At 41.2% G+C, this 24,951-nt stretch overlaps 1 protein-coding gene and 1 non-coding gene across 2 annotated transcripts; one reads left to right on the top strand and one right to left on the bottom strand.

The window, feature by feature from the left end:
• The first annotated feature begins 1,077 nt into the window (after positions 1-1,077).
• On the top strand, positions 1,078-1,162 carry TRNAR-UCU. Its single transcript is given in 2 exon segments — positions 1,078-1,114; positions 1,127-1,162. It is a non-coding gene; the product is annotated as a tRNA-Arg (tRNA).
• A 1,887-nt stretch (positions 1,163-3,049) lies between these two features.
• DNTTIP2 (deoxynucleotidyltransferase terminal interacting protein 2) lies at positions 3,050-19,206 on the bottom strand. The gene is made up of 7 exons (XM_045027616.1): positions 19,103-19,206; positions 14,970-16,738; positions 13,164-13,299; positions 12,161-12,256; positions 11,377-11,541; positions 9,947-10,056; positions 3,050-8,165 (listed from the first exon to the last, which is right to left on the bottom strand). The coding sequence occupies exons 1-7, from the start codon at positions 19,163-19,165 to the stop codon at positions 8,072-8,074; spliced, it is 2,433 nt and encodes an 810-aa protein (XP_044883551.1). The 5' UTR covers positions 19,166-19,206; the 3' UTR covers positions 3,050-8,071.
• Between the last annotated feature and the right edge of the window lie 5,745 nt (positions 19,207-24,951).

Below are 24,951 nucleotides of genomic sequence, written 5' to 3' on the forward strand. Positions count from 1 at the left end.
TTGGCTCCCAAGGACAGCGTTATATCGAGGTAGAGGTGTAGTGGTGTCCAGAATCACTGCAATACCTCGTGTAATGCTGCAATTGATCAGATTGTCACAAACAAAACAGTCATTGTTCCAAATTCAGTGGGTGAAGCTGTAGTTGTCTTAGAAATGCTGATTTTGTTTTTTTCACTGAAGATATACAATGCAAAAATCGGCATCCTAGAAATAATTTTCACATCACAAACTTCAGAGAACAAAAAGGAGTCAGGTGGCACCAAAGGTTTCAAGCAGATCCAACATATTTTATTGTTTTACCATTAAGCTCTGGCTTCAGAAGTAGAGCCTTCAAGTTTATGTTCCTTCATGTCTATGACAAAGCCAAAGCAATGTAAAGAGAAAGGATTATTAATATTCCTACCAACAAACACAGTGCTATTGATTTAGTGCTCATTGCTATAGTACCTAGGAGGATCCAATCCAACAAACACATATGCATACTTTACTTATGTACATACTTGTAGGATCAGTTCCACAGTATGCTCTAAAAATAATTGCTCAATAATAAACATAATAAATGATGAATAGTGAATAATAAACACAATCATGTTTAAAATGAATAAAAACATTAACAAAATAAATGCTTAGTGATAGAAATAACATCATTACCACGATTGGTTAATGTCTGAACAGCACTTTGAATATGTGCTGTGCTATTATCATTGATCTATTTTGTATAATAAATGTATAGTAGTAAGCATAATCCTAATGATTTGAAATAAAATATAGAGATATATTCATTAGCATTGATTAAAATATAATTAATCAGCAATAAAATATACTTTAAAATTCTTTTTAAATAACTCTCCTTTTTAAAAGTTTTTAAACTAAATTTGAGAAGCAGCAGTTTAAGAAAGGGCTGTAGGAGTGAGTGGGGTTGTTTGGGGACATGATTCTTTTCAGGACCTGACCTAACTGGGTTAAATAAAGAAAGGAGGACCCCGTCTCTCACTGCCGACCAATCGCCCCCAATGCAGCGGGAAGGAACGCTCTGTCTATAGGTTGTATGGCTGATATGCAAGGAGTCCAACAGGTGGCTCCGTGGCGCAATGGATAGCGCATTGGACTTCTAGAGGATGAAGAGATTCAAAGGTTCCGGGTTCGAGTCCCGGCGGAGTCGCGTTTTTATTTCAATTTATTTAATCAAGTATTTTAATTTTTACTCCTGGCAACCTTCCCCGCCGCGGCAGGGACCGACCGGAGCTTCCCGAGGCCCGGCCGCGGGAGGAAGCTGCCCAGCCTGGGCCCTGCCTTCAGGCCCCGCGGCCGGACTCGGTGCCTACGTCAGCAGGCGCTCGGGCTACGGGGAGGCCGCCCCGGCGGGGCTGAGGGAAGCTTCCTTCCCTGCGGCCGGGGCGGGTCGGTCCCGGGCCACGGACCCCAGGGCTCTGCGGCCCCGGTGCGGGCTCGGCCAACGTCTGGGTGCCTCTCCCAGGCGCCCGGGGCGTCCTTGAGCTGGGGAGCGAGTCACCCCCACGGGCCCGCGGGACTCGCCGCCCCAGGCAGCGGCTGCAACCCCCCCCCCGCAACCGCTCGGGCACGGGGAGCCCCGGCCCGACACAGGCCCAGCGCGGGGGCGCAAGCGGGACACTCGCGGGAGTGGGGGGGGGGGAGACCCGCCTCTGCGCGCGTTGCACGAAGGCGGAACCCAGCGCTGAAGCCGGGCGCCAGCCGGGGGCCCGGGCTGCTGCTTTCCCCGAGCCCAGCCCCCGTGTAACACAGGAGTCCCCCGGGCGCCCTGCCCCGGCGAGCCCGCTGGCTGGCACCGAGCCGCCCTACGAACAAGCGGGACAAGGGCAGCAGCACAACGCCCGGGGGACTCAGCTCTGGTCACTCAAGCCTCCGAGCACCTGATAAATGTATCTGGCCCTGGGCTGAAGCGGGGACCGAAGACGTGCACCAGCAGGCTCCAGCTAGCACCACTGGGGCTTTGCATTAGCATGAAGCCTCACGGGAAAGTGTTTATCTCGGGATCATGTCTATTATAACTTAACCTTGCAAAACTCGGCTCAACCCTTTGCTCGGGAAAGATGTGCGGGTTTTTACAGATGACCAGGAGGTGTTTACATTAATAAAATATCAGGGGGTTTTATGCTGCTAAAGGGATTCTAGTATGGGGCCAGTAGATTTTCATTCCACTTTTATGAAGCTAGTACAGATGCTGTATACAGACAGTCCTTGACTTTACAACCTTTGATTTACAAGGAACAACACTTACACGGTTTCTTAATTGATATCCAGATTCAATTTATGACAGTTGGTTTCAACGTTATGATGCTCAGGCCTACAAGGGCCTGTATTGCGATTCCGAGTTGACATTTCAACTTACAATGCAATTTTCAGGAACCACTTGACAAGACCAAGGACTGCCTGTACTTACAGCATCTTCAGGCCAAAGTGCTTTGAGACCTTTGGTTGTAACAGCTGCTGTTACATAATAAATCGTAAACAGCAGGTAAATCTCATCCTAACACGACCAGTAAGTCTGCAGCAAATAAGTGTCTTTCCTTCTGTTTTCATAGATTACAAGGCCAGAAGGGCCTATTGTAATCATCCAGTTTGAAATCCTGCATAACCCAAGCCATAGCACTTCCCCAAAATAATTCCTAGAGCATGTGTTTTTCTAAAACATCCCAGCTTCATTCTAAAATTGCAGTTACAGAGAATCCACCATGGTTAATTACTAGCATTGTCAAAAAATTTATGCCTTAGGTCAAGCCTGAATTTGTCTAGCTTCAACTTCCAGCCAGGGGTTGCGTTATAGCTTTTTTCAGACAGCCCCTACCCCTCATTCTTTATCCATGAACTCAATTTATCTTTTTATTCTACAATTTTAAAAAGGAGCAGATTTTTATGTATAGTTTATAGGAAAAAAAACACTGATCATCTTTCCTCCACCAACACCACTAGAAAGGCAACTTGTAACATTAGAGCTCATTTTCCTACTAGGTGAGAAAAAGACTTCTTGTAAAAATATACTCCCAACTCCTCAAAACAGCACTGATCATTTGAGGAAAAAAAATTTCAAACAAGTTTATTTAAAAGTAAGTCAAATTCATCATTGATGGCATGAAGTTAGTGTTGAATTTGGCCTGTTACGTTATTGTTTTCCCTCTAAAAAATGCACCTTCAAAAATGAGACAGAAGTGATTAAAAAAGCATTTAAATCATCTTTAAACCCAGCAAGACAGAGGAAGCCCTATTTTAACACCACAAATTAAACACTAGCAAAAAAAATCTTCAAATTTCAAATCCTCTGACTTTTAGTCATGTGCATTAAGTCTTTTCCATCTTGCATAATCTCTTACAGCTCCATCGCCTTCTCATTGCTTTAATTATAATCATGCCATTTGTCTGTCAGATTTAAAAAAAAAGTCACTAAGGGAGAAGAAGAGGGCACAACAAACTTACAATAAAACACATGTGGCTACTAACATAAAATGCAATACTGGCACAGCATAATGGTCCTCCACCACATAAATGTGGTGGTGACAGAGACATTTCTTTCAAAGCAGGAGACATTAATCCAAGCACCATATTCACAGCAGTGAATTAATTTTGTCTGAGACAGTTTCCCCTCTCCTTTGTGCCAGCTGACTTATGCAGCTTCAAATCTCTTCTGAGAACTCACATTTTGCTTTTGTTTCCACCATTTATCTCAGCTCTGACTCTTACCCATTACAAAAAAAGTGAAACACCTTTTCATGTTCTCTGTATGTATAAATATCTCCTGTCTGTGTTCCATTCTATGCATCCGAAGAAGTGAGCTGTAGCTCACAAAAGCTCATGCTGAAATAAATTTGTTAGTCTCTAAGGTGCCACAAGTACTCCTGTTCTTTTTATGGAATCTGTTTTCTATGTAAATGCTTCACTTACCCAACAGATGTATTTCCTTCCCATTGTTTACTGTTTCTCCTCCACCATGTCCCTATCCTTATACTCACCATGCTCTAGTGCTATCATTTATGGAATTTACATTGCAGGGACCTTTTCTTATATTACAAATCATTTCTACAATAATGTTGTGAAGGTACACAGTATTTTACAAAGCTAGATAAGCTACCCCAAAGAGCTTACACTATAAATGAGTTCAAGAGGGAATAAGCTGGATTTCTGAATGAGACGAAAAGGAGGATTACTTGAAGAGGGGAGCGTGGGCAGATAAGGATAGGGAAAGCTCTCCGGGGACAGGGGGCAAGTATGATAGAAGGCACCCAGCTAAGAGTGGAGAAAAAGAGCAAAAAGACTCTTTTTAGGTGACAAGAAATTTGAACATGATGCAGTAAGAGACAAAACCAATAGAGGAATTCAAGAAGAAAAGTGACATGGCTGGAGAGAGAAAGCAGAAGACTACATTAGGTGCAGAATTTTTAACCAACTGAAAAGCAGAAGGATATGAAAAGCAGGGAGGCCAGAGAGTAGGTTATAGTGATCAAAGAATGATGAACGGCATATGGACAAAGTCTTTTAGTGGAGAAAGGGTGGATTAAAGAGAAAGTGACAACTTGGTGAAATATTCACTACATGGTTAGAAGAGAGTCACATAACATGAAGGACAGAGTGGTGTTCTCTATGGAAAGGAAGAGGAATTAGAGGAAAAAGACCATTTTGGAAAGACCGAGTTGGTGGTCAGAAAGGCAACTAAAAAAAAGACTGGACAGTCAGGGAAAGGTGAAGAAAGTAGTTTGAGAAATCAGCTGCATAAAAGTCGCAGTGTCTTAATTTTGTTCACTACAAGGCATTGTAATGGCACCATATTAATAGTACCAAGTTGATCATGGTACCATTGCTGATCTGATTCTTTACTAATAGTTTCATTATATTTTATTATTTGTATTACTGTAGTGCTTGGCAGCCCTCGTTATGGACCAGGACCCCATTGTACTAGGCACTGTACAAATAAAAGACAAAAAGGCTGTCCCTGTCCCAGAGAGCTTACAATCTAAGCATAAGACAAGAGACAAAAGATGGATATAGACTGGCAAGGAGTACAAGAAAACAAATCTACTCTTAATATTCATCAGAGAATATGCAGCAGTCTAGGGACACCTAGGCCATCAGCAAGTGCATACTGAATACAGAAAAAAGAACCACATCACCTGCTGCTCCAAAAATCACAGGTTTCTACCCCCTGAACTAAAGAGGAATCTCTCTTGGCAATAGTAGAGCTTATGTTTTCAGGCCAGCCTACAGAAAGCAGTATGATTACAAACTGAAAGATCTGAGCAGGTCATTCCAGCACAGGACAAAACAAACTCATATTACACACTGTTTACACACAAAAATGAAGCTTCTCAAAACACACTGTTTTTATAAATCTATTTTCGATAGGCTTGTTATATCTGTGTTGCTTATCAGTGATTTGGCCTTCTGATAGGCTTCCTTTTGGTACAATATGAAATAGAACCAATGGATTCTTTAATTAGAACTCAAGAATGCAGCAATGTGCTTATGTTTTAATTCTAAATTTAACCAGTTTCTAACATTTTCTTAGTATCTTACTTTTATATCAGTCTTGTATAAATAGTGCAGGCATGATATTATGCCTCAATAATGACATAGTCAATAAGTTAGCTTTTAATTTAAGATGCCACATCTTCCTCTTATTTTAAAATGTCACTAAAACTCTTTGCACAAAAAATATATTCTAATTAAAATAATTTTAAAATAGCTACAAAAATTCTGTATAATTGTATACAAGTTCATATGACCATTGTTCATAATACTCTTAAACACTTCAAAACATTTCTTATTCCAATTTTGTTCTTTCCTGTTTGTCCAATATTGATATTCTTCTGCTTCCACATTTCTTACAGAGCACAGTTCTGGTTTTATTTCCTTGTTCTTGCATTATCATCAATGATGTATGCACAGGTCTGATACACAAATACAGAAATGACGATAGTAGAACAGAAACTACATCTCAGCCAAGATTTGCAGAAGTGATGGGTATCTGTATGTCCCCAACTTGACACTTTAGCTCAGCAGTTTCAAAATGCAAAGCCTCTATAAGTTGTTGAGCTGGTCCCCAAAAATCTGTAATTGTTTTTGAAAATCTTGGTCCTAGCCTGTCTCCAACAGTGACTAATGCTGGATTGCTTTAGAAAAAGTGTAAATGCAAGACAGCGAGGCCTGGGGGAATTTCTTCCTAACTTCAGTTGGTGATCACTGTATGGCTCGAGCCATGAGGGCTGACAACTCTGAGTCTATCCTAGCTGCTCAGAGCTCAGGATATTTTCAGACACAAATGTCCAATCTCTTAATAAAAAATTACTACACTATTTAAGTCAAATTTCCTTTGGTCAGGAGCTATAAAATAGGACCGTGAAGGCCATCTCTACACATTTTACATCTACCATCTCTCCTCGGTTTTTCTTTTCTTTTCCTCTCCTGGACAGTCCATCCCATACAATCCCACTATTATTGAATGAAGTACCAATAATTTCCTACCATCAACTTCTGTTCTACCATTAAGTTTTCTGTATTATTCGCTATCCTAACATTAGTAATTAATTAATATATTAGCTGCAACAGCAGTACAAAAATACTGTAGGGTCATTCAAAAGACAGCCTAAACATTTACTGAAAATACATGTGACTATGCAAGGTGATGGACTGACAGGTCGGGGAACTGAAGTGCATGGCACCTAGAGAATCTGCAGGGGCAGTGCAAGCTTCCCACATCTATGTACCAGTTTCCCTCAATCTTGATTTGGAGGGACTATCACTAGGGTTGAAGAGAGTTCTGTTTTCTCATCCATTCAGTTCTTAGCTTCTCAGCTAAAACTGTCAACAAGAATAGCAATTACCATAATACCAGTTGTGGTAGTCTGTGTATACTAGAAAACTGACTGACCCCATGGAGTCATTTCCTATCAATGGCTGAACAGACAAGTGGTAAAAATACATAACCCTCAACAAAAAAAGAGTGGATTTTAAAAAGATAGGTATGTAGACTCTAGAGGATAATCTGCACCATGCTATGTTCAGTCTTCAGATGTGGAACACTCCACTACCAGAGACCAAGCCAAACAAGAATAATTACTTTTAAAATAGCATGCAAGAGCCATATCCACGCACAAGTCATTTCTCATTAACCGCTGCTAAAGAACAGCCCAGCAACTCCTCTTACTGAGGCAACAGATAAGGAACAACTAACTTAATTAAGCAACGTAACAAGGGAAAGATGACGTGTAGGCTCCTTTCAATAGAAAATGTGCTTCATAAATAATAGAGGCTAGACTCTACAGAGACCAAGAAGTAGACAAAAGTGATGAGGCCTTAGATTTGGCAGTATCCCTTGACATTTATATTTTTACCTTTTAAGTTAACATTAAATTTGACCAATATAGTGCATGAACATCCACTTCAAGATAACGCTGATAAAGCATCCTGAAATCTGTTAAAACTCATCTCCATTTGTGGACAACTTATTTTTCCTTTATAGCACATAATAAAATATTATTTTTACAGTCCAGGTGTAAGTTTATGATTTTGAAGTATCACTGCTCAGTAAATCTGAATCACTGCTCAATGAGATTTTAAAAAATCACTGATTATTACTGTAGGCTGAATACATGTGTTTTTATAAATTCCTTCAGTAACTAGGAGTCTTTAGTGACAAGTGCCTGCAGGTTTTCTAGTTTCTCACAAAACTAAAAAAACCTGAGGATTGCAGTTTTTAACAAAGGTTTTTCCATTAAAAAAAAGATTGTATTTTAATCTCAGCTCTTTCACATGCCCATTTCCATCAACTATTTATTTGTACAGGATGTCTGTTTTTTCTTTTCTTTTCTTTTTTTAAAAGAAGAATGAATCATGGTGTCTCTGTTGCATGTCTATACCAGTCCACAAAACAAAATCCCATTACATTTCTCAAATCATCTTCTCCCCTGTCAAAATACTATTGCTGAAACAGGGCCAGCCCTGCCCTAACTCAGTCAGTATGACAGCTTCAATCTTAAACCAATTTTATAATTAAAAACAAAAACAAAAAAGGAGAGTTTCATCTTGTTATTTTCTCCTAGTCTTATTTGTGAAATTTCTTCTTCTTCCGATTCTTCTTGCCTGCTGCAAGAGCTGCCTTTTCAGTCATGATCTCCTGGTACTTCCTTTTATTGTATCTGAACAACAAAAAAAAATCAATTTACTTATATTAAATATGTCAAATCAGAAAGTAAAAGATGAGTGTAACCTACAAAATCCTAGATACAAAATAAATATTTTGCCAGAGTAAGTATTGTCTTGTGTTTTCTGTTACACTTATCAAACTAAAGAAGTTTGTATGACTAGTAAAGGAGAAGTGACACTGGTAGTGGCTGATGCGATAGGCAAATATTTGGAATCCTTTTTGAAATACTGCTGGTAGAATTATCACCACCAAAAACTTAGGGGAATGGGACTGTTGCATCACACAACATAAATGAAACATTTTAGTCTGTTTACAGGCTAGCTCCTCTGAGGAAAAAAGCAATAATTAAATGAAATGCAAATTTTAAAAACACCCAAGTATTTTGCATTAGCAGCTCTTACCTGTAGCAATGGATTTTTACATCATGCACACAATTAGACTTCTTACATGTTTTATGGTTCACTAAATGGCATTTGTTAACAATGACCAGGCTCAGCCAGAGTTGTGATGCCAATACCACTAATGTTGTCAGCAGTTTATGTTGAACCTTATGTTAACCTCTCAGTGTACTCTTTGATATTAACTATCAGTTTTATTCTACTGAAGATTTGCGAGAAGACTAAGATTAATGTTCAATAATACATAGAACATACATGGCGAAGACAGGCTAACTTTAGCTGTTTTCCCAGGGCAGATTCTCCTGTTCCTGCATCAATTAGCAGCGTGAACAATGTCAGCATTTTAGTGCTTGCTGAGGCTGCTGCTTGCCAACAGGAAACTTGACAAACAGTTGTAACGCCCAAGTGCTTTATTCAGTTACTTTATTAATTACTCACAAACACTAGAATTGTCAGGCTTTGTGACCAATTCATCTTTAAACATTGCTTTTAATAAATATTTTTTAATTAATCAGTGCCTATGAAAGAGTACTGGCTAAAGCTAATCATACTGGTAGGAAATAGCTATGGAAGTTTCCATACCCTACGCTGCCAATGCATTTAAAATCCTGACATGCAATCAATGCAATCAACTCCTTGTATCCCAACCCTGGTTCTCTTCATTTATATGAAAAGATGAGAAACTGCAGCTGGGTATCATTTTAACAGACCAATATCCAAAATGGTTTAGGTTTGCCAATCCACCCCAAGAATTATAGATGATCTAATATTAACTCATTAAATCATTCTTTAAAAAAAAATTCAAATAAATTTGATTATCACGAAGGTGCCAGACTGACAACCCTGTAAACTGAAATCCCATCTATATGCATAGTTACAGCACAGGTAGCAGCAGAGCAGGTTCACTTTCTTCTCCCCATCAACATGCCTGAATCCTATTCTGCAAAGGTCACTTCCAGAAAAGCAGAGGTCGGTCAGGCCCAGTTCAATAGGCTCTGTGGCAAGATTGCCACTTGTGTTGACTTCTGTTTCCATTATGGAACTAAACCAAGACCACCAACTCCCTTCCTATAGTCCATTAGATAACTGATAACTTTTATATAGTACATACTGCTTCCAATATACTTATCTAATTCAGTAAAGCATGAATTGATCAACTCCTATTACTCTGATCTCTGGAATGGAAGTGTCTCGTGGTGGCACTAAGCTGGCTCTAATGTTTTTTGTTGTGTTTTGTTTTTTTTAAATACAAGAAGTAATTCAAGTTAACTGAAAGGAAAAAATAAGTTACTCTAATCAAAATTGTAATACATTTCTGTCTCATATGGATCATACTGGTAGTATTATAGTTATAAAGCAGCTTATTTTTAAATACCTCCTAAACTCAGAATCTGCAAGCAGCTCTTCAACAATGGTTCTCTTCCTTTGTTTCTTGGGGATTCGAGCATGGTAGAAGTCTATCGGAGTGTCAACCACAGTCCCAACCTGGGAAAAGAAAATTTAAAATGAGCCTTCTTGCAACATAATACCAGGGTTTTTGTTTGTTTTTAATAACAAGTCCCAGGTGTTTGAGGAGAAAAATGTGAGGAATCATGAAAAGCTGTAATGCAAAGTGTCAAAAGAAACAAACTGTTTTGTATGCATAATCACCATTTTCCCTCTTATGTTTAATCCAAAGAGCAGCATGTGAAAACAGTGCAGTTCTGAACATAGGGACTACCATGGTAATCACAACCTAGCTCTCAAAATTTATATAGGATTATATTTTTGTTTACCTGAGAGAGAGGCAATTAAATCTTTCACAGGTCTTGTCTTTATCACTACAAAGTTATTGCTCAGCAATTACAGTTACCTTTTAACCCAGTACAGGATTTAAGGGTCCTACCGTGAAAAATGTTGAGCCCACTTCCACTCCCATTGATTCATGCCTGATGCTTCTCTGAGTTCTGATCTTTCACAGCAGTTGGTTTGGTCACCATGGGGATAAGGGAGGCCCATGGAGCATGTATTTCCTAGTGTGGTCAAATGTGTATCTTGATCTTGATTAAATAGAATGCCACCAGATACTATCGTGACAGGAAACTTACAATAGCATATAACAATGCTCAGCCTTGAAAGCAAGCCACCAATATTTTGAGAAAAATGAATATTTGTAAATGTGTGCTGTATATCCAAATAGCTAGAGGCAGAAAAGGACTAAGAACCTAACTAAAAATATTTAAAAAAAAAAATTCCAGATTTCCTGCAAGTTGCACCAGTTTCCAATTGCTGTCAAACCACAAAATACGTTAAGCTGCAATAGCTACAGTAGCAGTAATTTCAGTGGCTCAATGGTGCCAGTCCACAAAAGAGAATCTTGACTAATAAGAGAACTGATTATTATTACTATTATAGACTTGTAAAAAAGACTGATATACTAGAGAAGACTGCAAATCTGAAAGATTAGATACAAATTTATTACCATTGTGTGGCGTGAAAACAGATTTTGAAAACAAAGGGATGCATTTCCATCCTGTGACATCAGTTACAAGTCAGCATGCGAAAAAACAATACAAAAACACAGGCATATATAGAAGTACATAGATAAGACTAAATAGCTGGTTGCAACAAAATCCCACTTGTAAACTGTAATCAAGTTAAAAAATTGTAAGTAAATGAAAAAACAACAATTTTATAGTCTATGCGTCTAATTGTAAAAGTGAGTTCAGACAAATGGACATCTAAAAATAACTAGATAGGAAATAAGCATAACTGTTCTGGACTAGAAAAGTAGTAATAGGATCTCTATTTTTCCTGGTTCCTCACCTGAAAGTACTTGGGCAGACCATCTCTATCATTCTTCTTGTAAAAACGTTTGGGGTCCACGGAAGCCCTCATCTTCAGAGCCTTTAGATCATTTTTCAATTCATTTGTCATTTCTGGAGCTTTCATACCAAACCAGCCATCACCTGTTGTTTTCTCTCGCTCTGCCTATGACACAATACAAAGAACAATAAAACTGCACTGAAGAGCTTTAGTGGTGGAGAGGAAGGAAGAAAGCAAAGGGGTGCTGCATTTAAAATAAAAGTTTGTATTATTTAAGAGTATATTTCAGGGAACTTTACAGTCTGATTTTACAAATAAGCATTAATTAACCTTAGCAACTGGTGCCTCCCAAGGACCTGATCTCGGTTTCCCAAACATTCTGAAGAACAAAAACAACAAACTATGCAGACGTCACCAGGTAAGCAAACATATTCTTATAAAATATAGGGAAACAAGATGACAAGGAAGCCCCAAACGTTTTCAAAACATGCCAATTTAATCAACTCTGCAACTGGGACAAGGATTTTCCTCAGGTCAGGCACTGGGACCAGCATTTGCCGTTTCAGTCTTTGTTCTTGTCTCAACAGTTCCAGAAAGCTGAATCTCATATTACTGTTCAATGCGGATATGAATTTGCAGTTCATAAATCAATATACTTAAGAGGGCTACGCATGCATGCATGCCACCTCTACATTTTCATATAGCAAAGATTAAAAGCAGGCTTATTCTGGTGTAGTAGCACCAGATGTTACCATGCTGTAACAGTCAGAGGCTATCCACCTACCTTGCGCTGTTTCTTTATCTGATGGATTGACTCCCTGAATGGTGGAACACAGTCCTTTTTTTCAAAATCTGGAGTTATTATACTCTTCTTCAAGAGCTAGAAGATATCATTAAGTTATTGTTTAAATCATGTTGCTGATGAGACTGATCTGAATTGTATTACACATTTGGTTACACAAATAAGAAGCAGAGAAAAGATAGGGAATCATAAGTAAGCATCACCTCAATAAAATGGTTGCTAAGTGAGACAAGCCTCCCCGCCCCATGATGGAGGAAGTGGGAGTTCTTAAAACCAAAGAGCACAGGGCTGGCCAGCTACAAAGTGCAGCAGGCTGGCACTGGAAGAAGTGAGCTAGCAGACCCTGCTGGCAGAGTAAATGAGCCAATTAGGGATGGGATTGTCTAAGAAAATAACTTTGCTGGAAAGCAATGCATGCCTGTCACCCACTGACAGTAAGCCTAAAACCCTATCCTGAACAGGTATGGAGGGGTCAAATGGCCCTTCTACTCAGCAGTTCTCATATTAAGCATTGTGAGCAGACCTAATTTTGCTGTGCTGTTTTGCACCAAGTTTTAGTTCCTGCTGAGGGTGTAACTGTCTGAGGGCACAGCACCAGACTCAATCTCACTCACAACTGACAGCATGGGAATTATTATCTAGAACTGCAATGATGCAGTGTAGCAGAAACTCAATTCATGAAATATAATCTCTAGATAAGTATCTGGCATGTATTTGAGTGGACTGGACCTCTTCCTATTCTGTAGGATAATCCTCAGTATTTACAATGCACTGAGGGCTCTACGTAGACTCTTATATGCCATATACATTTAATTCCTATCATAAAAACAAATTTAAATAAATGCTTTCGCCATACAGAATTTCTCTTTCCTCCAAACTCTGCTAACAAGGCTTTTCTTTTTAAATAAATATCACAATTGGATTCATTTTAGCATCTTTGAATCCCAGACATCTGTGTAAATTTATAACATTAGATTCACATTACCTCTTCTTTCTTTTCCCCCTTTAACTGTTTAATTGCACTTGAGCCAGCTTTTTGTTTTCCTGCATCAAAGCTAATATATAAGCCTCCAAGCCTCTTGATATTTAGACCAGGATCTATGCTGCTTGATAGATGTAAACTGAAAGAGAAATGACTAGTTAATCATTACAGTAATATTAACAAGTTTATAGTGATCTTCCAGTGTGCCCCCTGAAGAAAGGCAGGATTCAGAGTAAATGTCTTTTATCCTTCTCTGTACTCCTGGTGCATATCAGATAGCTGTCATAAAGGGGTTTCTAGATTGCAACGCTCAAAGGAAATGGGGTTACACAACTAAAAGTGGAAGTGGAAATACAGAGAGGTATAGCAAATCATACTATACTTCCACTTGGCATAAAGCATAACATTAATTAATAAAAGTTTGGTGGAGAGAACTAGAGGGGAATCACTTCCACAAAGCCTCCTCTGACTTGCATCCCTATCTTGGACATTCCTATTTTATGTGAGATTATGTAGATTATCCATGTTATCAAAATATTCCCTTTCAATGTTTTTTGACTTTCAAAGTGAAAAATTCAAGGTCACTGCCTATCTTTTATACATTTTGTAATTTGTTAACGAGGAATCCAAACAGAAGAGCAAGAAGCAACAAGGACAAGTTGGAGGCAGAAACATATTGGATTCTTGAACACTAGTGTCTGTATGTTTGCTACCATCAGACATACACTGAGACTTGTAATGCCCTTCCTAACAATACATTTTCAAAATGTTGTTTCTAATAATATAAAGTAATATTGCACCATTTGTCCCCTTACTGCATTCTGGCAATACAATTAACTAATTCATAAAATATGTTTGATGGTCAATGCGAGAGGCATATTTTCTGTTGAAAAGATTTAATGAAATGGCTATGCGAAGCAGGGTTTTTTAATATGTGGTAACCAAGGAAGAGGTTTAAAGACTTGGCTCCGGCACACTACGGCAAATTAGTTAGACTTTGATATGGAACCACCTGGGTTCTATGCTCAGGTCTGGTGCTTAATATGCTTTATTTTAAAGCAATTTTTATAAATGCTTGGAATGATAGAAGGCTGTGATCTGTTTCCATGTGTGGCTAACTTAGCAAAATAGCGAACTATTTCATCAAATGAACTGAAATAGGCAGGGGTCACAAATACCCATTATTAGCTTGGACAGTGCCCATGCATTCCTGTTCCTCCCTTTCATTTAAGTTTTAAAAACCTTTGTCTTTATTTACCTACCGTAAAGAAAAAACAAGGAATGACGTTTGTTTTTTCAACTTCCCAGTTTTTTACGCTTTATTTCAAAAACTACTTAAGATGATTAAATGATAGTGTTTTCAGTACTAAGAATGCTGAACTCCATCTAAAGAGCTCTGTAATTCACAGGAACACAAACTATGCATTTTTATGAGATTCAGCCAACAAAAATAGGTATTGGTGTGGGTGAGGAGAGCCACTCCTGTGGTGAGGAAAGGTGCCACTACAGAATGGAAGGAAAGAGCCTCAAGTGGTGATAAAAAGATTTAAAAAACAAGGGAACCACCACTAAAGGGTCCTTAAAGGACAGCCACACTGGTGAAACCTCTGCATGTAACAGACCCATGTCTGGATGTAGGCATAACAGAAAGACTTATTGAATTGTGGAGCTATAATTCCACTTTGGAGTTCAAGCAACTCCAGTTTCACACATTGATTATATCATCACAAGAACTCTCTCATTATTATACTAACAATATGCCTGTTAGAATTATATGTGGCTGCTTAAGTTATCTGTAAAAACACTTACATATTAGGCTTTTTATTTTTCAATAAACATGCATCTTCATCTTCATCTACGAACTCCTCCTCATTATCTTCCAGATCTGAGGACTCATCTCTTTCACTTTCTTCATCCTTATTTTCTGCATCGCTCCTCCTTTCTTCATCTTTACTTTCTGCATCGCTCCTTCTTTCTTCCTGTTCTAGGTAATAATTTTTGCTGTGGCCCAAATCAGGTTCTGTGTCAATTACAAACAGTTCTCCATGTGATGAACCATTTTCTAAAGATTTGTTCAAGGATGACTTCTTATTTCTGGTCTCTGCTAAATACAGATTTTCTCCTACATCACCCACTTCTTCCACATCACTGTTTTCAGTTTCATCACTCTCATCACTGCTCAGGAGCAACTCAGCAGATTTCTTTTTATTACATGATATTTTGGTTACAGGTGGTGAGGATTTAGTAACTAGTTCTGCTTGACCTTCACCATTGTCTACACAGATATCAGACATTTTGCAGTCACCATCACTGTCATCACCAGTTGGTGATAGGTGTATGCCCTTTTGTGGGCTGGTGGTTGTGCTACTTGGCTTGTCTGCTACCATTAATTCATCTGCATGAGTGAAAGATCTCTGTGTAGCCTCCCCAATATCTGCTTTTTGATATTCTGGAATTGTATCTCTTTTACTTGGGGTTGTCTGCCTTTGGGACTTAAAGGATTCATCAAGGCTCTCATGGTCAGATAGAAAAAGAGAAGCACATTCTTTTCCAGTTATGTCTCTCTCCTTTTCTAACATTTCCTCCGAGTTCTCTACAATTTCCAAGTGTGTCTCCTTTATTGTCTCTTTTTTAGGAGATGCTATGGTACAGCTTTTTCCTGTTTCTTTAGGACTGCTGGGTGTTGAATCAATTAAAACTTGTTTTGGGTCATCACTTGGGTTTGTATTGGCAGATTCAGTCTGGCATTGGGTCTTGCAGGGGCTGGGTTGTTTATTACTCTGAGTGACGTATCTATTAGGTGAAAGAGAGGACGCTTGCTCTGTATCTGAATCAGATTTTGTGACATGTTCACAGTCAGATATGACTACTGGCTGGGATTTAATTCTGTCCTCAGTTAACGTCTCATCTTCCAGCACAACTTCACTAACTTTTTTCTCAGTTTGTCTAATGGTTTCTGCTTGTGATTTAATTAGCATACTTCTAGTTATTCTTCTGCTAGTTACAGATGGCTCCACACAAAGACCCGAGCACCATGACTCTGCATCAGAAACCTCTTCAGCTTGGGCTTCACAAACTGGATCTGGGTGGAGTTTAGCTTTGCATTTCCTGCTTCTCGTAGTTCTTGTAGCACTAGCTGTACAGATGCCAGATACAGTTGAAGAACATGACTCAGCTTCAGAGACATCTTCATCCTGAGATTTACTTAATTCACTCAGAAGAGCTGCCTTGCTAGGCCTATTTTTGGCTGGTGAATCTGGTTGGTAAGGAATTGTGATTTGTCTTCTCCTTGTTATCCTTATAAATAAAGGTGTCTCAACTTCAGACATGGCAGAGTAATTTGATTCTGCTTCATCTCCATCAGCCTGTGACTCAGCACTTGATTTTGTTGAATGCATATTTTTGTCTCTATTCTCAGTTGTTTGTGCCTCAGAGGGACCACCAAGATCTGATTTTGTTTCAGCATCTTCCAACCCCTCATTCTGAGATTCATGAATGGCTTCTGGCTGAGAGTTTCCTTTAGTTCTTCTCCTGGGCATTTTCACAGAAACTGGAGTACTAACTTCAGTAGATGCCAGCTACAGAAATAAAAACGAACAACCAAAAACAAGACATTTCCACAGAAAAATACACCTTTAAAAAAATCATACGAGTAATTCTGGCCTCAGATTCACAAGCATTTTTACTTTTTAAATAACTGTCTAGAGAAAGGTTTCAGAGTAGCAGCCGTGTTAGTCTGTATCCGCAAAAAGAACAGGAGTACTTGTGGCACCTTTGAGACTAACAAATTTATTTCAGCATGAGCTTTCGTGAGCTACAGCTTCGGTAGCTCACGAAAGTTCATGCTGTAATAAATTTGTTAGTCTCTAAGGTGCCACAAGTACTTCTGTTCTTTTTGCGGATACAGACTAACACGGCTGCTACTCTGAAACCTGACGTTATGCAAGGCACTGCATTTAACTGTATGGAGTGGAAATCCATCAACTTCATGAAGAGGCATCCGAAGAAGTGAGCTGTAGCTCACGAAAGCTCATGCTGAAATAAATGTGATAGTCTCTAGGGTGCCACAAGTACTTCTGTTCTTTTTGTCTAGAGAAAGTTAACCTGATGACATACATTTTGCATTATGCAATGCTTAGTACCACAACCTGCATTCATCACTCAACTGCCCACCTATGCCTTTTGCAAACTAGCATCAGACTTTGCCCACCACATTGCCTCCTCCTGGCAGAATCCTACTTCCTGAGATGTGTGCTGTTGAAGGCCTCATACATATGCTTTTATGTCCAGCAACTGATTCCTAGGGTTTCTTTTTCTGCTTTATACCTCCACACAGTCCTTTATTAAATCTGTCAAAGTTAATTGTGATTTATTTATGTAACTGGACAGCTGAGAATGGCCTTAGTTCCAGCAATCTCCAGCTGCAAGAACAGCCTTATGGACTGTCCTCTAGAACCACAAAGCTGGTATAAATCACTGTTAGGACACCAGACCCCACACCAACTGGAAGTCTATCAGACCCAAGAATCAAGCTGCCCTCTAGGCAAGAATAAGCAAAGAACACACCCCAAAAATACATAAACTAAACCAAATGCTCTGAATCTAGTTCAGTCTGGGTTTGGCAGGCTGCCACAGGAAGCAGATTCCAAAGATGGAATTCTTAACTCAGACAGCCATCCCTAACTGCTGACTGTTTAAGCCTGGGAACTGATCGCAGGAGCATCACAGGGGATAGTAATTCCCACAATAAGGTACAGAGTCAACCTTTCAAAGAGCTTTGCCCCAGACCATTCATGGCTACAAAGATTACCAACACTGTGAACGGGTACTAATAAATAAAAGTCAGTACAAAGACTTGGGTTCAAACGTTATGTAGTCATTGAAGCTTGTTCGACAGTAGGCAAATGCATTCTGCAGCAGGCAAATGCATTCGGCAGTAGCAGGAACCTTCTGGCACACAGAATATACTATGTTAAGGAGGCTACACTATCTCGAGTAGTCGTAAACCCGTCTAACCTAATGGCATCTATGCAACGATGCTTCAGCATCCAAGGCATGGATGACTGTTGCAAAGTCTGTATCACATAGAAATACTCAAAACCTCTTGGCTAGCATTAGATGATGAAAGGCACCACGAGCCACTGCTGCTATCTAAAAACTGATAATGAATCTAACAGAATTCCCCAGGCTGCGATTCCTATTTGTCAGCACACAGCCATTTTATTCTGAACAGCATCTGTCATACAGAGTGTATCCCAAAAGTCCCCCATCAGTTAAACAGCCAAAGAGTGAGAAAGCCCTTACAGAAGAAAGAAATGCAGAAGTGTGTCCAATTATTAAAACCCCTTCAGGTCTCGGGAGCCTTTCAACTGTGCCCTACCATAGTTCAGCGCTACAGCTAATACCCGATACTTCACTTTCAAGCCGGGAGCGGCCGGCAATCGAACCGCTGGAGACGGGGGCCAGCCCGCCTCAGCAACGCAGGCAGGAAAGCACCCACCACCACCGGCACCTGCGGGAAACACAAGAGCCGGGGAAGGGGCACAGCGCGGGCGGCTGCCACCCCCCGGGACCACCCCAGGAGCCAGCAGACCAGCCAAGCCCCCGTCAATCACGTCTAGCAGGCCCATCACCGGGGTATCTGGGCTGGGGTCACCCACCGGGGGAGCAGAGACGGCGGCCAGGCGGAGCACCACTGCCCGGCCCTGGGGCACAGGCCGCACCTCACCGCAGCCCCCGGGGGCTCCAGGCCGCTCACCCGGGGTCGAGCTCCGGCCCCCTTCGGCGGAACAGGCCCCGCGCTGCAGGGCGAGGGGAGCCGCCCGGCAGCCTCCGCCCGTGCCGGGGGCCGCACACGCTGGGCCGAGCCCGGCCCGCGGTGCGCACAGACCCCAGCCGGGCCCTGGCACGGGGCCTGCGGGCGCCTCCCGCTTCCTTCCTACCTCTGCCGCAGCCGGGCCAGCGGGCTCCGGCTCGCGCCGCGCTGTTCGCCGCGTGGCCACCATCTTCCCCCGCGTGCCGGGGTGTGCGCCGCGCCGCGCCCCGCCCGCCCGGCCGCTGCCTTCCGGCCGGGCCGCCACGAAAAGCGCTCCGGCGGGACACACACCCCGCGTGTCGGAGAGAGCGCAGCGCACCGCAGCGCCCCGCCCGCTGCTTCCGGCCAGGCCGCCGCGAAAAGCGCTCCGGCGGGAAACAGCCGCCCCCGCGGAATGTGCTCCGGGGAGCAGTTACCGGTACAAGTGCTGCCTGGTGTAGCAAATGCCTACGGGGAGCCGTTTTTTGCACTATAGTCTGTGTGACATTGCTACGTGTAGAAATGTGCTCTGGGCAGCAGGTATTGGTACATACACATTGTAAGAAACTGCTGTTGTAAAAACATGCTACTTGATATAGCAACCTAAACCTGTCTTGCTGCAATTTAAGCCCATTGCTTCTTGTCCTGTCCTCAGCGGTTAAGGAGAACAATTCTTCTCTCTCTTCCTTGTAACAACCTTTTACATAATTGAAAACTGTTATTATGTTTCAATCTTCCCTCATAGGTCATGTTTTCTAGACCATTTTTGTTGTTGTTGCTCTTCTTGGACTTTCTCCAATTTGTCCTTATTTTCCTGAAATGTGGCACCAAGAACTGGACACAATACTCCACATAATCAGTGCAGAGCAGAATAATGACTTCTCGTGTCTTGCTTACAATACTCCTCCTAATACATCCCAGACTCATAGCTGCCAACTCTGTGGGTGCTCAGGGGCTAGAGCAGCCATAGGGAAAAATTAATGGGTGCTCTGCACCCACCAGCAGCCAAGCTCCCCTCATTCCCCGCCCCACCTCCACCTCCACCTCCACCTCCTCCCCTGAGTGCACTGCATCCCTGCTCCTCTGCCCACCTCTCAAGCATTTCCTGCCCGGCTGCTGCCAAACAGCTGTTCGGCGGCGTTAGCATGCTCCGGGAAGGGTGGAAGGAGCTGGAACGTGGCATGCTCGGGAGGAGGCAGGAAAGAGGCGGGGCCAGGGTGGGGATTTGGGGAAGGGGTTGGAATGGGGGTGGGGAAGGGATAAGAAGAGGCGGGGCAAGGGTGGGGCCTCATGGAAGGGATGGAGTAGGAGTGTAGCTGCGGGGGGCGTTGAGCACCCATGGGAAAGAGGGGAAGTCGGCGCCTATGCCCAGAATGATGTTCAGTTTTTTGCAGCAGCGTTACACTGTTTATTCATATTCAGCTTGTGGTCCCCTAGATCCCTTTCCGCAGTACTCCTTCCTAGGCAGTCATTTCCTGTTTTGTGTGCATGCAGCTGATTGTTCCTTCCAGGACCAGCTTTAGGAAGTGCTGGGCCCGATTCGAATATTCAGCGGCAGTCCGGGTCTTCAGCAGTGAGTCCTTCACTCGCTCCGGGTCTTCCGTGGCACTGAAGGACCTGCCGCCAAAATGCTGCCGAAGACCCGGAATGAGTGAAGGACCCACCGCCAAAGTGCTGCTGAAGACCTGGACTGCCACCAGGTAAGTAAAAATTAAAAAGGCGCCTAAGTTAGGCACTCTTCTTTAGGGTGTGGGGCCCTCTTAGGCGCAGGGTCTAATTCGGGGGAATCGGCCTAAAGCCGGCCCTGGTTCCTTCCTAAGTGGAGTACTTTGCATTTGTCCATATTGAATCACATCCTATTTACTTCAGACTATTTCTCCAGTTTGTCCAGATCATTTTGAATTTTCATTCTATCCTCCCAAGCACTTGCACCCCTTCCCAGCTTGGTATCGTCCACAAACTTTATAAGTGTACTCTCTATGCCATTATCTAAATCATTGATGAAGATTTTGAATAGAAACATATCCAGAACCAATCCCTGCAGAACCGCACTCGTTATGCCCTTCCAGCCTGACTGTGAACCACTGAGAACTACTCTCTGGGAGTTGTTTTGCACCCACCTTATTTTAGTTCCATCTATGTTGCATTTCCCTAGTTTGTTTATGAGAAGTTCATGGGAGACAGTATCAAAAACTTTACTAACAGCAAGATAGGCCATGTCGACCACTTCCCCACATCCACAAGGCTTGTTACCCTGTCAAAGAAAACTATCAGGTTGGTTTAACACGATTTGTTCTGGGAAATCTATGCTGGCTGTTGTGGAGAGTAATGGAAGGAGGAGGCACACATCAAAGCCCTAGGGAGGCTCCTGTGAGGGCCCTAGTGAAGCTCTGAGTGTTCGCTACTTCCCACCACCCAACACAGATGTAATGAGGTTGAGTAGTGTCCGCAAAAGAGAAACTAACAACTAATTATTCCTCAAGAAAGGCTTTTAATGACTTACGACTATAAAGGCAACACAGACAGAATGTGCCTAATGACAATGTGCCTAATGACTTTAATTTTAGTAGCCTTAACCTATTTATAACGTTATCTAATCAATTTATAAACTTTTATTGACTTTTATGATAACTTGATGGTAACTTATACTGAAGACAGGCACAGCAGCTTGCAAAACTACTATGATTTATAACCTACTAACTTTACCAACACTGTACCTGTTTCCAGCAAGGCACAAAACATATACAGTTACTATATATTGATTAAACCTATAGTATTAATACAGACTTAAGATTAATCAGCTCGAGCATTACCAGACCGTTTTAATTCATACCTCACCCTGCTTTCGTCCAAAGATACGTTACCTCTCAGTTGACCATTTCCTGCACTGGCCAGGCACAGATAGTCAGTGAAGCGCAAGTCCCTTTGGTTCAGGGGGTGTATGTGAGCCTGACAAAGAGCAATCTCTTTTAGGTCAACAACACACACACACACTTGTGCCTCTGCATCTTATTTATACAATATTTGCTGGCCATGCTTCAAAACAAGTCAACCAATCAAGGTGGCCAAATATTCCAGGGTGGCATTTGTGATTGTTTTGAACTTATGAACTGTGCACCTGTGCCCAGCTCATCTCTTCTGTATGTAGCTAGTTGTGGTCAATTTGCTAGACTTAAAAAACCCTAAATCAGCTTAAAGAAGTGTCTGGTTGCAGAGCATAGTAACCACAAGTCTATCAACCTTTACAGAGTTTCCTTCTTAATCTATAAAGTTTCCTAGATAGATTATGCTTATGCTTGCAGGATTCTACTATACTCGCTTCTTATAACTTCCGGAAGTTTGAGGCCTAACAGTACTTAGCCTGACACTACCTGACAAGGCTTATGCACGTTAATCACAGCTGTTACTTATCACCTTATTTTCTTCTAGATGTTTGCAAACTGATTGCTTTATTATTTGCTCCATTATCTTTCCAGGTACACAAGTTAAGATGGCTAGTCTGTAATTCCCCAGATTTTCCTTATTTCCCTTTCTATAGATTGGCACTATATTTGCCCTTTTCCAGTCTTCTGGAATCTCTCCTGTCTTCCATGACTTTTCAAAGATAATTGCTGATGGCTAAAATATCTACTCAGTCAGCTCCTTGAGTATTCTAGCACACATTTCATCAGGCCTTGGTGACTTGAAGACATCGAATTTGTCTAAGTAATTTTTAACTTGTTCTTTTCCTATTTTTGCCTCTAGTCCTACCTCATTTTCACTATGGCATTCACTGTTAGGTGTCCAGTCGCCACCAACCTTCTTGGAGAAAACAGAAACAAAGACATCATTAAACACCTCTTCCATTTTCACATTTTCTGTTATTGTTTTCCTCCCTCGTTGAGTAACGGGCCTACCCTGTCCTTGGTCTTCCTCCTACTTCTAATGTATTTTCAGAATGTTTTCCTATTACCCTTTATGTCTCTAGCTAGTTTGATCTCGTTTTGTGCCTTGGCCTTTCTAATTTTGTCCCTACATATTTGTGTTACCGTATTTGTTTATATTTATCCTTTGTAATTCGTCCTAATTTCCACTTTTTGTAGGACTCTTTTGATTTTTAGATCATTGAAGATCTCCTGGTTAAGCCAGGATGGTTTCTTGCCATACTTCCTATCTTTCCTACACAATGGTATACTTTGCTCTTGCGCCCTTAATAATGTCTCTTTAAAAAACTGCCAATGGTCTTCAGTTGCGTTTCCCCTTAGACTTGCTTCCAATGGGAACTTACCTTCCAACTCCCTGAGTTTGCTAGTCTGCCTTCTTGAACTACATCGTCTTTATTTTGCTGTTCTCCCTCCTACCATTCCCTAGAATCATGAACTCTATCATTTCATGATCACTTTCACCCAAGCTGCCTTCTGCTTTCAAATTCTCAACAAGTTCCTCCCTATTTGTCAAAATCAAATCTAGAACAGCCTCTCCCCTCGTAGCTTTCTCCACCTTCTGAAATAATTTTTTTTCTCCAATACATTCCAAAAACTTGTTGGATAATCTGTGCCCTGCTGTGTTATTTTCTCAACAGATGTCTGGGTAGTTGAAGTCCCCCATCACCACCAAGAATATAAGGTTGTTCTTATTTGCTGACTTTTCCTAATTTGCTAAAAACTGCTATCAGATTAGCTAATTCCTACTGATAGCAGTTTCTCACAGTCTAAGGTGTGTGCAACTGCTACCCATAGGAATTTGCTACCTGCAGTAGGGAGAGGTAGTGAATTGTTACCATTAGCAGTTACTGATACATATGGTTGTTCTTATGTGCTGACTTGTCCTAATTTGCTAAAACTTGACAGTGGTGTGGGATGGAAGCATAAAGTGTTCAGCTTCCAAACAACCCTGCCTTGATTCATTGTAGTGGGACATGGGACATGTGGAGGATAATTTAAAGTCTTAATTTCGTTAGGGTTCGCCTTCAATATACTTCTATGCTGGTACGATCTCTGATCATTAGAGTTCATCAGCTCAACAAGTAGGCGCAGGCAGCAATGTACCTGTCCTGTTGCCTTGACTGAGAAAGGTTTCTGATCTCAGAGGGTAGATTCCATCAAAGTCCTGGAGTAATCTCTCATTGGAGATATGGTGTATGTTTCTCATACCCCATTTTGTGTTTCTTACCATCATGCCATCTTTATTTAATTTTTTGCATGTCACATAATTGCAGTATAAGCAGTAGTCCTCCATGCTCTCTGAAAAAATCAATAAAATGTTGTCAAATGATGGTTACATTGTGACCAAAACTGTAAATAGAAATCTTGATTTATTCATTACTGTCGATTACTCCAAAAAATTAACTTGTTTGAAATACTTTTCCACTGGGGGGGGGGTCATCGTTTGGATTGGATCACTGCTTAGAACTTCTTCCAAAAAACAGTCCTCTTCGTCTGTGCCTGTGATCTCCACGTTTATCACTTGGCTGTTGTGAGGCTTGTGAGATACATCGCCTCCCATTTCTCCTACCTCTTCTGAAGTGACTTTTTTCATAGTGTCATCCACAGCAGTTTCCATTTCCATGTTTTCTTATCATCTGTTTTCAGCAGCTAATGTTGGAGGCTCTTTAAATAGTTTTAAGTGGGAGATACTGTACATAGATCCTAAAAGTTTCCCTGAGATGGTTTCTAATTTAACTCTTTTACCGTCTATAGCGGTGACTTTGTATGGTCCACGGTAGGTAGGTTGCAGCAGCCCTCCCTTTCTTGTTTTCCTTCTTGCATTCGGTAACATGACACTTTCCCCAACCTCGAATGTTATTTTCCAATGTTTACGAGTCTTACTTTTGACATACTGCATCTGTTGCTTTTCTTGTGCTTTAGAACTATTAGTAAGGGCCAGTTTAATGTCAGCATGTCTACGTTCCATATTTATGATGTGCTCTTTGTAGAACTGTTCACTGAGTTCCTCAAAATCCATTGGCTTTGTAAACAAATGGAGAAGGAGTTGTGTTTGTAAAATGAACCATCACAG

This window comes from Mauremys mutica, chromosome 8, assembly GCF_020497125.1.
Source record: "Mauremys mutica isolate MM-2020 ecotype Southern chromosome 8, ASM2049712v1, whole genome shotgun sequence".
In the NCBI taxonomy this organism is placed as follows: Eukaryota; Metazoa; Chordata; order Testudines; family Geoemydidae; genus Mauremys; species Mauremys mutica.

What these genes read in the sequence shown, in the direction of transcription:
- DNTTIP2 (XM_045027616.1), bottom strand. Translation starts at nt 19,165, where the DNA reads ATGGTGGCCACGCGGCGAACAGCGCGGCGCGAGCCGGAGCCCGCTGGC. An exon ending in AAAAATAAAAAGCCTAATAT is followed by an intron (nt 13,300 to 14,969) that starts GTAAGTGTTTTT and finishes TTTCTCTTTCAG; the next exon opens with TTTACATCTATCAAGCAGCA. An exon ending in AGATAAAGAAACAGCGCAAG is followed by an intron (nt 11,542 to 12,160) that starts GTAGGTGGATAG and finishes ATTGTGTCATAG; the next exon opens with GCAGAGCGAGAGAAAACAAC.